Source organism: Anastrepha obliqua, chromosome 4 (genome assembly GCF_027943255.1).
Source record: "Anastrepha obliqua isolate idAnaObli1 chromosome 4, idAnaObli1_1.0, whole genome shotgun sequence".
NCBI lineage: Eukaryota > Metazoa > Arthropoda > Insecta > Diptera > Tephritidae > Anastrepha > Anastrepha obliqua.
Window position 1 is genome coordinate 40766664 of NC_072895.1, and position 16688 is coordinate 40783351.

Genomic DNA, 16688 nt, shown 5'->3' on the forward strand with positions numbered 1-16688 from the left:
TTCCGGACGTATGAGGTTGTGCAGTGGACTCTGTACAATATTTTAAAAACTACAAAGTTAAATCCATCACCGACAAGGCGAGGAGTGACGCCTTTCAATAAGTATTTTGCCCTAAACAGAGTATTTTAGGTAGCAAGCGTCTAAGCCCCGAAATGCTGCTCCCACCGGCTAAATCTAAGGTGGCATCCGCATCGTGCGCATAGGGATCTTTTAGGCTAACAACGAATGCTCCTGAATGAAATTGGTTACTGAAACCGAATTATTCGTTAGCAGCGGGACAGTCGTCCTAGATACTTAGGTACATTATTAGTTAGGTAATTTCTTGCCGGCCGCTGTAGACGAATGAGTTGGTGCGTGACTAGCATTCGGAATTCAGAGAGAACGTAGGTTCGAATCTCGATGAAAGACCAAAATGCAGAAAAAGATTTTTCTAATAGCCGTCACCCCTCGTCAGGCAATGGCAAACCTCCGAGTGTATTTCTGCCATGAAAAAGCTCCTCATAAAAATATCTGCCGTTCAGAGTCCGCTTGAAACTGTGGGTCCCTTCATTTGAGAAACAACATCAAGACGCACGCGACGAATAAGAGGAGGGGCTCGGCCAAACACCCAATAATAAAATATATTGTATATACAATTTCTGATTAATTTGTTTACGAAGCATGCTGCTCAAAACTTAGCCGTTTCCGAAATATCCGATTTTAAAAATTATTTAAAAAAAATACATACATATTTTTCTTTTGCCTGTGCATTCGATTTTTTTAATGCCATTTCAATGGTTAAATTGTTTTTTGTTTTTAGTTAAAAGTTATGTCAAATAATAAAAAAACATCCAATAAAATTTTAATCAAACTCTAACAGTTAAAAATGGCTGCTTGATAAAATTTGTAACTTACAATTTTTCAGAAGTTCAGGAAACACTTCACATCTTTAAAAAAAAACCTTGGGTTGTTTGGAAAATATTCCGCAAATTATATAAGAAACTAGCATATCGTTTTAGCTGGCCGACCAGTGAACCCTTTTACTGATATACGAGTATTGAAGTTAGACGGGAACGTTTAAGAAATTTCTTCACAAGAACTGAATATTGGTTATGCAAGCACCGCAACAACTTACAAGACCCTTGTACCTTAGCGTTGGTGAGTTACTTCAGACCTATAATTGCTTAAAAATAATGGAAAAAGACCCACACACGCATCATTACTGGAGACGAAACGTGGGTTTACGAGTACGGCATGCATTCCAGGCATCAGACCAATGAGAGGAAAGCTTTAAATGAACCAAAACCAAAAAAACCACGTCGTTTTCAGTCAAAAAAGGAAAGCGATGCTCACGGTTTTTATGGATTACAACGGTATTATATGATTTTATACCGGAAGCTCAAACAGTTAAGAGATACTATAATATTATTTGGGCGTTGTGAGATCTTTACGTGAAGTAATTTGCCAAAAAAGAACCGATTTGTAGGAAAACAACTCGTGAATTTTGCGATATGTTAACGTACTGTCGCATAGTGCCATCATTAGCCGTGAATTTTTTACCAAGAACGAAACGAATAACGTCCAACAGCCATCGGATTCACTTGATATGGCTTTTTGCGATTTTTTTCCGTTTGATCGAGTCATAAATCCACTACGGGAAATGCGTTTTAACAGCCGAATGGAAGTAATAACAAAATCGGAGACGGCTCTGATGGCTATACTGAAGATAAAAGTTCAGGAAATGCTTCGAGAGCTGGATTGAACGCTGGCATAAGTTCCTTGGAGTTGATGGGGAGAATGAGGAGAAACTTACATTTTGAATTTTTCTGAATATACTCCGGGAACTTCCTGATCAAGGTGGCACTTCGCAAATAAGATTTCAACCATCGCAAAAGCATAGAGGCAAAGCCTAGGCATGCAAACTTGTTAACTAAAATCGAATGAGAAACTTTATCAAATGCCTTAGAGAAATCTGTGTACGTGAAATCTACTTGAAGGAAGCAATGCAGTATGCACTACAGACCACTAGGGTAAAAGCCGGGGAACGAATGGAAATAAAAGCAAGTTGATTTGGTAAATTGAAACTTTAGTTATAAACCAAATTCTTTTTTTTCCAATTTTATTTTCGCTTTTGAAATTTTATTTTCACTTTTGAAAAGAGAGGTAATAGAAGTTCCTTTACAATCGTCAATAAAAGTATCCGAAATGAGTGGCTTGCTAAAACATTTAGATTCCATACAAAAACTAGAGCAAGGCAGTTTTTTAACAAAATTGCTATCAAATCATCGATATCGGTTGTCACAGACGGTTTTAGTTTGGAAATACCATTAAACATATCATTAGAGACCCAGAACTACGTTCCCACAACAGTCGGTTCAACGTTACCAGAACAACCCGGATTTATATCCGGCCAAGGACTGTCACTCCAACAGCATCCCATCTACTTGCAAGGGGATGTTTATGCTACTACCACAAAAGACCCATAACTAAATCACGTATTCCCTATAAAATCAAAATCAAATCTTAAAATACCTTGAGTTGATGGGCTAACTGAAAAATTACTCTTTTAAGCTGTTCAATTTAATTTATTGATTCAAATTGAAATGTATTATAAACAGTTTTTCATTTTTCATACCCATGTTTGCCCTTTATACATACATATATTAAATGCTATTGTACAGAATAATTTGTTTATAGTTAACCTGAAATCTTCACGATTAGGCGGTAATTGCCGTTATACAGCCATATACCGTTTAAGAACGGTGTGAAGAGCGCTTAACTCGCTTCGGGGCCAACACTTGAATGCTGATGAGAAGTCTAGGCGACAGCTACAATAACAATAGCATAAACCGCTTATCCTGCCTCATCTCAACTATTCAACACTAGCTTTTGTTATTACATATTTAGTTTGTTTTTGTTATTGTTATTGTCGGCGATGACTTATACTCTACTCCAGCACAAAGAATTACTCGACATAGTGGGAATGCATATACAAATGTATATATGTATGTATGTATATAAGTGTTTTTGTTGTTGCCAAAATGTTTCACTTGCAGAGGCGGCAACAAAAAAACAAACAAACCGGTTAAAGCAGAAGAGAGAGCAGAGGAGAACTCAGGGGAAGCGGTGGACAAATACATGTAAAGAAGCAACCGGTGCCACCCACTTAAAAGCGTATCTGCAGCCAAGTAATCAAGGAGTGCGAATGGAAGCGGTTAAGTGGTTGTTGTTTCTAACTATGATGTGCTCGGAGTTGTTGTTGTTGACTTGCTGCAGCTGGTGGATGCTTCACATTTCGTCGTCGAGTAATTGTGAATTTAGCCTTTTTGCTGTGATTTCCATTTTAAAACATACACAGGAACAACAAAATTTATATGCATGCAAAGTATCCCAATTGGAATGTGCGCTATACATTAAAGCAGCAACAAAATGTATTTATATCAGGTGAAAGCAACAGTGTGACGCATACAACCCTGGCAGGCAAATACAGAGTTTCATCTTCAATTTGTCGTGTGAATGACATAACTCTCGGTCTGGGTCCAACTAATCCTGTTGACTATTGTTTGAATTAACCATATTTTAAAAGCTTATTTAGTACTAGAATTCCAGTTAGACGTGAGTGGGTTGACAATATATCTGGTTGAAAATACAACTTACGGTTCTTTACTGATGACTCGAAGCTTGACGATAAAGTTGTCTTTAGCTTCTACTGTAAGAAGCCAAAAGTAAGCCATTAACGAGGTAGCTGTCTTGTTAGGCACAGACCTTTAGAGAAGTCTATATTTGTTTTGATAGCCAAGTGAGATTAAATTGCTCAAAGATTGAGCGTACCTAATTTCGGCTATTGCAGAAGCTGCACGAGGCGGAAGAGTTTATCAGACATCTTCTCTGTTACTGTCCCGCGTAGCATGGCACTAGATTTATATACTTTGGCTCTTTATTATTGAATGATACTGATGGCCTTAGGGATATAAGTGTCAGCCAGGTCAATGGGTTTACACTTAAAACAAAATGGTTTAACGAGGAGTAGCAAATAAACTGCTGCTGTGGTATCACAATGGGTCGGGAATGGTCTAAGTGAATTGGTTTACAGACCGACTGCCACTTCTACCTACCTACTTTGTGGTGTGAATCTTAATTTTTCTCAACAAATAGAGAACCCTAGGTTGTGCGCTGCTGTTCATTCTCCGAACTGTTGATGGTTCATTTTTATGTGAAGATTTTTTATGAAAAATTCGCAGCGACTTTTGCTGGTTTGCCAGCAGGTGACTGGTTTTAGATAAACCTGCTTCTTTATTTTGTTTTTTTTCTAGAAAAATCAGTTTATAAAATTTCTAAAAATCAAGAGATGCACCAAACACAAATATTCACGGCCGTAGAGACCGTCTAAAAATGAATTTATGCCAATAATTTAGTGCCGCCGTGCTCGAATTTTCTTCTTCTTCATCTTTATTGTAGGATAGGTCCTGCTTTTTTCAACAACTAAAATCACAATATGTTATTGTTTTTTTTAATAAAAATATAAGTGCAGTATTCGCATCGGGATTCACATATTCAACACTCGTGCCAACGCTTTGGTGGTCTTCCTGGAGGTCGTGTCGTTTTAAAGGAGCCTTTCATTACAATCTCTGCCAACCGATCATCTTCCATTCTCTTTACATGCTGGTTGCTTTATTTTCTGCTCTTGTGGCTCCATTTTACTACTTCAGTGATTTTGCACATCTCTCGTATCTCCTCCTTTCGTTTAAGATGGCGTATAGTGTAGCCAGCTATTGCTCGCAGCATTTGTGATTTCGGCGGTGGATATTATTCGCTCTGCTGAAGTTGTTTCCGCTCGAGTTTCAATCCCATATGCCACAATTGGCCTTAGGCATGTCTTACATGCGAACTTTGCTCTTGGAAAAACAATTCAATGAGTATCAAGAGCAAAGTTCGAACTCTCTTATATGGAATAAAAACCCTAGCAACGTTAATAAAAAAAATTGCCAAAAATCAACGGTAATTTGTAGTTACTTTAACCTTGCACTTTGTTACACTAAAATTTAAGGGACTATAAAATTGCATATCTAGAAGAATTCAAAAAATTCTGGTTAAAAAGTTGAAAGTTTTGATGAAACTTCTGAAAATTCATGCAAAGTTTGAAACTTCGCGTTCTAGAGTTTTCGTTGTAGTATGAACTATATTTTATAAAAATCAAAAGTAGTGGAGCGTTTATAATTTTGCAACGTGGTGTATATTTGAAGAAATCGTAGGCGTACGCATTAATACAAGGCGGCGCAAAATTAATCACGCTATCAGAAGATTTGTCATTTTTGCAAATGGCGTCATACGTCAATCATATTTGATACTTGTAAAGCAGACGGTTGCAGTATACAAACAAACAGACAAGCAATGGAGCGCGTCAACGATCAAAATAAAGATTTAAATCATGCAAAATATTCTTTTTTACTCAGTAAAAAAGTTACTCAAAAACAAAATTGGATTATTAATTTTGCGCAGTTTACAGCAGTTAGACCAAGTACAAAAACTTAACGGCTTCAAACAAACGTTTCCTATTGGGTTAGCATCTTACAGGCAGCCACATAGCACAGAGCAGTACACATAGGTACTCATATTAGACACGGCAGTTCGCTGAGTGCAACGAGTACTTAGAGCACAAGTGGGAGTTGCTGTAAGGCTGAATCTATGTGTGTATGTATGTATGTATGGACGTGCATTCATAAGGATTTGGCTGCTAGTAGAACGAGTGGGCGTCACTGCAATCAGGCAAGTGGAAGGAAATGCCTTTTTGTGAATGTGTCGGTGAGAGTGTTTGAGTGTTGAGCGACAGACAAAGATGTGACAAGAGTACAGAAGCTCTTGCCGCCAGGGTGAATGGAAGAGAATGCAAGTGGGTAGATAGTAAGCTGGCATTACTGCATTTTGGAACATAGTAGGAATGTGCATACATAAGTATGTACATACAGGTGCAGTACAGGACATTCAAACAAGTGCCTATAAATGCACATTTATACACACTTACATAATTACATACATACATACACATATATATAATGACACTTTTTCGTGTGATTGTCAAATGGCATTCATGGCAGGAACGTTGAGTGCCGAGGATTAAAAGCGATTTACAGTGAAAAACTACTAGAATGCAACAACAACAATGACAAAGCTCAAAACAACATCAAGTTTGCTGAATATGTTATTGCTTTTCTCGCAATTACACGATCCTTTTAAACATAAACACGATGTAATGAACAACGAGACAATGGGTGCTTACAATGCAACAACAATAAATTGGAAGAAAGCGGATATTATGCAAAACTATTGGCGAACGAAAAACTATGAACGACAAAGTTTCGTTTTAAATGCATAATTTCGAGAAATCGATTTTTCCTGGGTATGGAAGAGTATTCTGTAGATTCGCAGCCTTGCAAAATTCTCAATTTTTGGACGGGTAAGCTGATACTTAGCGATTACCCAGGGCGGCACGAATTATAAACAAAGCACTGGACTACAATTTTCCGAAGATTTCTTGCGTGCTGTCAATTCTAAAAATCTGAATTCAGAATAACGACAGCATTCGAAATATTGCGGGTTAAAAGTGCAAAGCACACGATTTTTATCGCAATCTGAGGTTCGAAAATCGCACGAATAATTGTGGCAAATCTATCCTCACTATTTGGTGTGAACACCACTTTTTAAAGTGGTAGCATTATTGGAATTTCTCTTCGGAAATGAAACCTTACGGTCACCGGAAAGTCGAAAAATCAGTGCTGGCCGGTCGAAGACGTAAAATGTGGCAGATAGCAGAAGAAGTATAGAATCAAATTCGCAAAGAACGAATTGGAGAGACTTGAAATGAACATTTGCACATCAATAAAATTAGAGCGTGAATGCTTACACCGCTCGACAAGCGGCGATTATTGGAAAGCTGTCAAGATTTTTTTAAGGGTTGTGATAGAGTGATTTGAACAAAATTTGCAAGCTTATTTTGACCGTTGATGAAACTAAGATTTGTCAGCTTTATCCGGAGCTCAAGCAAGAATCGAGATAGTGAATTAAAAGGTGAGAAAGGCCATCTAAGAGATTCAGGCCATTAAAGTTAGCATTCAAGATTTTGGCGACCATTTTTTTGGGATACCGAGGGAGTTAATCTTAAAGCATTGAGAACGTTCATATTTGCCATTTAAAAGTGAATGCATATAAAAGTAGATGCCTTTTGTAGGCATGGCCAACATTATAAATGCAAAGAAAAATTTCATCGGTAATGTTTATAAGGGGCATAGCCACGAATCATATTAAATACCACTTCCTACTGGAGCATTTACTTTTCCATTGTTCTTTATTATATTTAAGCTTTAGTATTAGTAATATTTTTGAGTTGTACTTTAATTGATGAATGATTGAATAAGTAAATAAAGGTGCGCGGGTACAAAAACAAGCACGAGATGCACGAGCAACCTTCGAGTAAAAGTAATTTTTCGCCTCTAAAAGGTAGGTTTTTTTAACTTTTTCATGGCAGAAATCCACCGAGACAAATTTTTTCCCATTACTTGCTATTTTACGTTCACTTTAGGCTTCGAGCCACGGTCCAATTGAATGACAGCCACACACAAAGCCACAAATACCAACCGCCGTTGGCCCATCATTTGCATGTCATAAATAAAGTAGAAACAGTAAAGAAAATCGATAACTAACTGCTGGACAGTGCTTTTGAAAATTGATTGCAGAGCGGCGATTTATTTTTGTTGTCTTTTGTATTTGTTGTTTTTTTTTAAGTGACTATAATAAATATTTTATGCTAGTATGTTTTACTCCTTAATACGAAAATTACATTTTCCACTTACCCAGTAGCAAAAGTTTGATGTCTTTCGCCGCCTGAATGCCATCCTCTTTCAGATTCTTTTCGATTTGCTTTGAACGCTGGAGGGCAGCACGCTCTTCGGCCGATGTGGTGCATCCCATGGTGTTTCAAGTGGAGACTTTTTTGTGCTTGGCGGAGACAAAAAATTAAAGTGCTTAGCTTCTTCGATTAAAGCGAATATATTGCAATGCAATTGCTAACAAGAAGCGCCTGCTGTTGAACACAAGTTGTTACAATGTTTTTTGTTGTTACTGGTAGTTTTTCTGATGCTGCTGTTGCAGTTTTATTTTATTTTTATTTATTTTATGTTGTGCTTTCTATGCGTTTCACTGCTTATTAAGTTTTTTACTCAATCTGCGTTTTTTCTTAATTTTCTACTTTCGTTTTAAATATTCACAATTTCGCTGCACTATTTATTTCTTACTTCCTTATTTTACTGTGCTTTACTCTATATGCTTGCATACATACGTATGTATGTGTATATTATTCAAATATCGTTGGGTCGTTTCATGGACATTTCATTAAATCACTAAGCGAAAAAATGAGTAAACAATGATTACATGCAAAAAAGTTCACATTAAAACAATAACAAAAGCAGAAACAAATAATAATACAATAATAAAATAACTGTTCATGTTTTTGTGGCGCTGATATCCATAAAGAACCACTTGTCACATACACCCACCCACACACATACAAATGCATATATGAATGAATATGTTTTTTTTTTGTCTATGTATTGAATGATTTCACAGTCCCATTCTTTTTGACGTTTTATGCACATCTATGCATTTCACCATACTTAGGTAGTTTCGATTTTTGTTAAATCTTTTTTGTTTTTTTTTTCTCAAATTGTACAAAAGCGTTCACAGCGCGAATAATTGCGAAATCGTTCCTTTTGAGATCTCATCACGGGCTTACTGACCGATTGCTTTTGTTTTTTGGTTTTGTGGCGAATAGCTGACATGAATCACTTTGCATTCCTCTGCTGGCGATCACTTCGAGAACTGTTCAAAAGTGACGACACTTTCGTAAGTAGCTCTGGCTTGACGTGAATTGTATTGGAAATGTACGCGAGAATGATTAATTAATGTCAGCTACTCGGCTTTGGGTGCGGCTGTGGCAATGCGAGCTGCATTATCTGAAACAGATTGCCTAACAGCCAGATGGATATGTGCACGAATGTGATGCACCTGTGGTGCTTTTGAAGCTGTGATTGGTTGTGAGAGCAATAAGTGGCACATAAACAGTAACAGAGTACATATTGACAATTCGCATATAAAAACAATGCAATGTGCAATGAAAATTAGAAAACACACTTCGAGGAAGATTTTTTTTTTCAATACTCATTTAAAAATTAAAAGTTTTAGACATCATTATTTGATTATATGTAGAATCCCCGCACAGATCGGTGAATTGATTTCATTTGCTGCAAGAGTGTCATAGTAAAAAAAACGAGAAAAACGTGGGGCCGTTTTTCAGCATAGAATTTACTATGCCTCCTTAAGACAAAGTAAATAGCTTTTTTTGCCGCCGAGGGGCGACCGCTATTAGAAAAAACCTTTTCCATAACTCGTTGTTTCACGCCTTGAGTGCGTTTCGAATGCGAGTTACACCGAATGGTAGTCACGCACAATCCATTCGGCTACGGCTATAAAAATTAATCTAAACATTTTTTGAAGTGAAAACTTCTTTAAAATCGTTGGGAGTGATTTGAGAAAAAGTGAAACGAAAAAAGCGACACTCTTGGCTACGAAGCGTTATATTATATGTTGATATAAACGTAGCGACGAACTAAATAACTTTTAGGCCAGCGCCGACAGCATGGCGCGCTAGCCGAGCGACTAGCAATGTGAGCTTCCGATCCAAAATCCTTGGTTCGAATCACAATAAAAAAAATTTTTTTATACAGTTATTTTATTTTATTTTATGATATGTTTATGAGGAGCTTTTTTTCATGGCAGAAATACACTCGGTGTTTTGCCATTGCCTGCTGAGGGGTGAGCGCTATTAGAAAAATAGTTCTCTCTGTGAATTCTGAATAGTAGTCACGCACCAACCCATTCGGCTACGGCGTTTGTTTAATTTTACTGATGCAAAAATGAGGAAAAATATATGAATAAAGTTTGCTTACTGTTTACACATTTTCCAAAGGTGACGGAGAACCAAAAAAAAAAGTCGATTTTCAAACAAATACGAGTGCATATGTGTAATTGTGTAATTGTGTTAGAGTTTCGGTCACGCAGGTTTTGCTGGGGACGCTCATAATAGCAACCGCGTGTGTATTTTTATATTCGTAAATATTTTCATTTTTAATATTTACCGCAATTTTACCGAAAAATAATGCAGAAAAGTGTCGTGAATATCGACAGAAAAAAAATCAATAAATAGCATCACGGAATTCATTCACGAAAATTTAATAAAGTATACACCGGAAGTATCGCGGATACTTAGAAAAGATTACGATAAAGTTCCAATGATTTTAAGTGGCGATTTTAACGTAAATTTTGCATTGGACACAGCGGTTCTTTCAATTGACTTTCTCAATACAACATTCAATTTAAAAATGTGTAACAATCGCACTGAATCGACAACACGATCAAAAACAACAATTGACGCGGTATTTCAAAGATATGTTGACAACATCGAAACCAAAGCATTTGTATCATATTTTAGCTATCATAAGCCACTCGTATCATTTGTTGAAATTGAAAACATTGAGGATGAATAATAATAAAATGAAGAAAATAAAATATGAACTTTATAGCAATATTATAATGGACCTATAATTATCCCGCTCCTAATGCTGCTTTCGTCTCATTCTCTCTCAGTTTGTTTTACGGAAGGTTTCACTTCTATCGCGTCTAACCGTTAGACTGGTATTTTTTTTATCATGACGATATTCATTGATCACTTTGGAATCCCATTGACTAGCTGCGGTCTGTTCCAGGAGGAGTGGGCTTCGTGTCAACTCAGCGAGCGGTGAACAAGTACACAAACTTGTAAGATCGTGAAATCTTTGTAGCCATGTGTGGACCGGAAACGCTTGACGCGGTGCCCTTACAGGCCATTCTTCGCGAGGTATGCAAGCTGTTAGACTCGGCTTCACTTCGAGTTCTTTTTGCGTCAGCTGTATGGTGGATGAGATGGAATCATCTCAGCACCTTTCCCTAACTCCGCTGCTTTCACGGAGCTAGATTTAAGTATCACTTCACTCTTCCTTCTTTGCAACGCTAGAAAATCTTTATTCTCTCCGGCTTTTATCTGTATCTCTATACCGATAGATGGTATCGCCGATGAGGTGGAAATGACGAATAATTATTAGAATTCTCGGTCATAAAAATAGATGTTCGGCCATTTTCTAATTTTACCTCTAATACAGATAAACTTTGAATTTCAGTTTTTACCAGTTTGTGGACTTCCTATTGTTATTCAAATTGAATGCTTAGTAAGCAAAAAAACGTATCCGTACTTTCATTGGCAAGGCTCGACATCCACGGAGCTTTGTACATTCCAATTGTCTTCCTACTGATTGGATAATTACCAAATCCGTATGGGTGAAATTTTTGAAAGACTGTTTAAATTTTTTCAAGCAAAATGTAAGTACATATTTTGCCCTGATATAAAGGTAATACTTTTATATTCTATTTTGAAGAACGCACACCTGAACTGTCTTAGTTTTATTTAGTTCATGATATGACGACAAATTACTTACTATTTCTGGCAGAAAATTAATTTAAAAACCATATGGCCTCTGGTAACGCTCCAGCGTGCTTGTCCAGCAGGCTTATATGTGTGCGTGTCGGGTGACACTCGTACTTGCTTCGTGTCACACATACTTGTTGTCGGCTTTTGCATGATGAAAATCAAAAATTTTAGATATTAGCGTCAAGCACCCGACACGCACACATATAAGCCTGCTGGACAAGAATGCTGGAGCGTCACCAGAGGCCAATATAAATTATTAAACGAAAACTCAAAAACTTTGCTCTGGATGCATGGTAGGGTTCTTCTTCTTGATTGCCGCGATTACCGCTTACGCGATTTTGGCCGAGTTTCACAAAGCGCGCCAGTTATTTATTTCTCGTACTAACCGGTGTAAGTTGGACACACCAAATGAAGCCAAATCCTTCTCCGTCTGATCTTTCTGTATATCTTTCCAACGCAGCAGAGGCCTTTCTCTGCTACTATCAGAGCACCCATTCGGACGACGTGACGAAGCCACTGGATTTTTATTCGCTGCGCTATATTTGAGTCAACCTAAAGCTCATACAGGTCATTGTTACATCGCCAATGTGCAAAGGTTCAAAAATCTTCCGCAGAATATTTAACACTCCAAGCGACGCCTCATCGGATATTGTCATAGTCCAAGCGTCTGCGCCATACGTTAGGACGGGAGTGATAGTTTTGTAACCTTGTAGAGTGTTAGTTTTGTTCGTCGAGAGAGGATTTGACTACTCAATTGCCTACTTAGTCCAAAGTAGCACTTGTTGGCAATAGATGTTCTCCGTGGGATTTCAAAGCTGGCAATTGCTGGTTATGGTTGTTATGCTACTTCCCAGATAAACGAAGTCTCTAACAACCTAGAAATCATAACTGTCAACAGAGACGTGGGTGTCGTTACGCAATTGCGTCAACTGTTTGACAGCAGGTACTTCGTTTTGCCCTTGTTCCCTTGTTAACTGCCAGCCCCATTCGCTATGCTTCCCTATCCAATTTGGAAAAGGTAGGGTTGCATTTTTTTTTAATATACTGCTATCATCGAATTTAAATGTTACTCTCTTATTTAAATATGCTTTGCGGGTATATTGAATCGAAATACTTTATAAATTGGCGATGCTCTTATATCATCTGTCCAATTCAAAAAAGTCCGTATATTTAGTGGAAAAATGTTTAGGGTTTCGCTACGCATTTCTTCGTAAAATGCATTCCTTTCATATACGTGACTATTCGGTCAAAAAATCAACACACAATTTACTACAGGGAATACTCTTTGGATTCGTTCAATTCTAGCAGCATGGCACGAATAATACGGAGACCAAATGAAGGATGCATACTCCAGTTTGGAACGCACAAACGCCATACACAAAAGCTTTAGCGTATAAGGGTCGGAGAAATCGGCGCTATGACGCCTCACCAAAGCAAGCATGGCGTAAGATTTGGCAATAATTAAATTCATATGACTAGTAAAAGTACATAAGTTTCGAATCAAATATTCTAAGCTGTAATAATGTTTTTTTTTTTTTTTTTGAACGAGGGAAAACCTAAATTTTTACGCTTTTTAGGTTTTTTAAAACGAAATTTTCTATGAAATTTAAAAAAATCAGGTGATCTGAGCTGTGGACATTTTTTGGCGACCAGCAGAGAGTGTTCTTACCTATGGATCTGTATAATGAATCAGGTGTAGCAGCTGTTATGAGAATAAAAAAACGCAAACAAAGTCAGTGACTTGAGCGAATTGCAGCGAAATCGGTTAGAAAGAATAAAGATTGTGAAATTTATGAAGAACATTTGATCTCAATTGTATATACATAGGAACATGCGTTTAATTTTTCTACTTAAGCTTATTTCAGCTCCATTCCGGTGTCGCAAACATACACACATATGGTATGGGCAATATTACCGTAATTTATGCAAAATTTTGCAGTTATCGCAATTTCAGTTTTTTATATAAAAATTCATCTTCATATACCTACATATCCGTAAACAAATATTCGCACAATATGTGCCTACATATGTGCATACATATACCCATGCATTACTATTGAATCAACATGGAATTCCATTCGAATGGAGGCGAAGCGCTTATCAAAATTTTTGTTTTTGCTCACTACGGTCGTTTAGGTTATTGCAGCTGGCGGCTTTCGTTCTCTCCTCTTGCTGTACGCCTTGAAGGGTTATATATATATCTGAGTGTAGGCAAAAGCCAGTTACTATTTGTTGCATATTCATATACATATACTGCATATGTATGTATATGTGCCCACATAAATAAATCTTTATATACTTTTTTATATATTTTTGTGAATAAATGGTCATGCTTTGAACTTCATTCGGCAATGTGGCTGCCCATTATAAAAGCATTGCACTTACTGCCGATACACTCAGTCGATAATAAAATGCCGAAATTAGTAAGAAGGAAAGAATGGATAGGTAGGCATGCCTGAATTTATCTTATCTGGAAGTGCACAGATCAATCGTTGGGCTGTGATAAACATCCATATTTCACACACCACATGCCACCAGCCATCGTTTTCGACTCCGGTTGCGTCTGTGGTGCTTTACGTACAAGCCTGTATTTTGGGTGCGATTTCTGCACTAAGGGGGACATGTACATATAATTATATGGAATTTGTAGGTAGAAGAATGACATTTTCTGTTAAAAAAGCTTTGATAAGCGGTAGCAACAAGCCACTAACAGCATAGCTGCCAACATCTCAGAATTCTCCAAACAATTTATGGTAGAACTAATTGTGTTATAAGCATAATTTTTATTAAAATTATATTTTAACATCAAAATAGCTAGTTTCAACTACATAATCTCCTCGCTGGTTTTGTGAATCTTATATGTAGGTATGTATGTAAGCAAAAGGGACACATTTGTACGAGCTATTAAATTTTTTCGTATTTTCAGAAGATTTGTACTTTGGCTCAGATATTAAAGCAACCCGTACGTTTGTATATGGTATCTCTTGGGTTATACTGCATATTTAAGCATGTATGTATGTATGTATTCTCTTCGATGAGCCCGCTGCCACCCACACACCACCCAATCAACCAGACGCACTTGCTTCGCTTAAGCGCAAGCACAAATCAGAAATTATTTTAAATATGAATTTTTGTATATTTTTTCGCATGTATCAAATGTATACAAATTCATCCATATGTCGGAGTATTCGCAAATTCTTCACTTCAAAGTGTGTATTTTTTTTTTTTTTTGCCACCGCCCCGCCCGTTGTGCAAAGGTAGTAGAACAGTTTTCGTTTGTAACCACGCCGCTACTGGGCATTGTAGTAGCCATTAGCGCCCGGTGCCGCCTCACAAGCCACTCATTGTAAATGTTGTTGCTTCTTGTGACACCACTTTTGCATCGATTTGGTTTTTTTTTTTTTTTAAATAGTTGATTTAATTTCTAACACACATTTGACAATTTGTTTAATATTAAATGAGAATTTTCTTCTTTTGGAAAAAACGCGTATGCGATTTTCACTGAATACACATCTGGCGTTTCCACCTCGCCCAGAATGTTGCGCCTTGTGTGTATTTGTTTGTGTGCATGTGTATAGTTAGTACACGATTTTGCGGCTGGTGCTTCGCTGATCAATGGGTGTTGTAGACTTTTTCTCCAGCACTTTTATATATGTTTTCGGTGTACTAATAACGTTTTCTTCAATTACCACTATGCACTTGCACTGTTTTCCAATTTTTATTGATAAATTCCAATTAATACAATTCGCTTTGCTGGAGTTATTCACAAATTTCTTCGAGCTCACGACTTTTTTGTGTAACCCGCCCGCAAACTTTTTCAACTCTGCTGCTGCGAATGCGACTGCTCCTTTGTATTGGGTGCTCTCTCACACGGCGCGGCATGGCATTTGTTCACTCATTTTTTCATCTTCCAATTTGACGCTCTCTCACATTGCGCGCTTGACAGTTGTCGCTCTTTTTATTCGAAACTTCGAAATCGATAATGTATTTTGCTGTGTGCAGAACGATGGGAGCTGCCAGACTTGGGTGCGCCGGAAGCTGCCATCTGTTTAAATGCTTATGAAATTTAATGGCATGGTTTAAATTAATTTATACTTAACTAAATACATAAATGGTGTTCACTCCATAGAAACTGTGTGGAAAACGCGCAATGGCATGCAAATCACATTTCCATGAGTATCAGATATGTAAAACTTTCGTAAAAATCTCCTTTGCCATTCGGAGCTGTATGGCTTCCTATTTGTGGGAAAGCATTAGAACGCATACAACGCACTAGAGGATAATTTCGTTCTAAACAACCGTCAATAAGTTCGATTGGAACGTAGAAGTTGGTGGAACTAAAATACTGACTGTACGCGTTCCCACGACGGCCGGTTCTACGTTACCGGCAAGACCCGGGCTTATATCCGGTTACGGTCTGTCACTCCAGCATCCCCCCAGCGGTGCAGGGGTTAGAATATGCCCGAGGTAAGGTATACCTGTCGTAAAAGGCGACTAAAATCTAGGTTTACCAGTGCCTGAGTAGTATGGGTGCCCAACTGGCAGTGTCTTCGGGCACGATGTCTTACCGGAGACCATAACTCGGTACCACGGGGAAGAGGAGCCCTCAGAGTTCGCTCTGACCTATTCTTGGGAACGGACCTTCGGGGAGGTTTTCGTGGTGGCTGTGGTTAAGACCTAAAGCGCGGGTAGAGCCTTTTGGCTCGATGTAGAGTTGCATTGTAACCAGGTGCCGGGACCTTCAGAACGGCAGAGGTATGGGTAGGCCTCGAGCCCTACCAAGGCGGTTAGTGTGTCCATGCCACACTGCCAATTGGTACCTTAAATGCTTTTTGCATTTTGGGGCGCTGATCAACGCATTGTGGTAACTATAGCAGTGTAGGGAATGTTTTTTGTTGTTACAGCATTAATCATTTCATATCACTCTCATCCCGAAACACAGCTTAAAAACTTCGTGTCTAATTTTGTGTTCACCTGCAATATGGAGTGTAAATGCATCCTCTAAACGCTTACAGACTTCTTGAGCGAAATGCTAAATATTTTTCACTATTTGAGGGAGAGGCTAAATAACACTTTAAAAACCCTCTGAACCGTGATTTCCCCTATAGGGTCTGAAAAACATGGAGACGATTTCAGG

General features: G+C 37.9%; 1 protein-coding gene across 2 annotated transcripts in view; it reads right to left on the reverse strand.

Annotated features, from left to right (window-relative positions):
• The window catches only part of LOC129243452 (G protein alpha o subunit), a 110949-nt gene extending 95482 nt beyond the window's left edge, over positions 1-15467 (reverse strand). Inside the window, exons 1-2 of one of the 2 annotated variants that reach the window (XM_054880491.1) lie at positions 15241-15467; positions 7827-8372 (exon numbers count right to left, since the gene is read on the reverse strand). In XM_054880491.1, coding sequence (XP_054736466.1) covers positions 7827-7944 — 118 coding nt within the window. In that variant the 5' untranslated portion in view covers positions 7945-8372; positions 15241-15467. Of the gene's footprint in view, positions 1-7826; positions 8373-8768; positions 8787-15240 lie in introns of those variants that run through there. The other variant, XM_054880492.1, reaches the window with a different exon arrangement.
• Positions 15468-16688: the final 1221 nt, after the last annotated feature.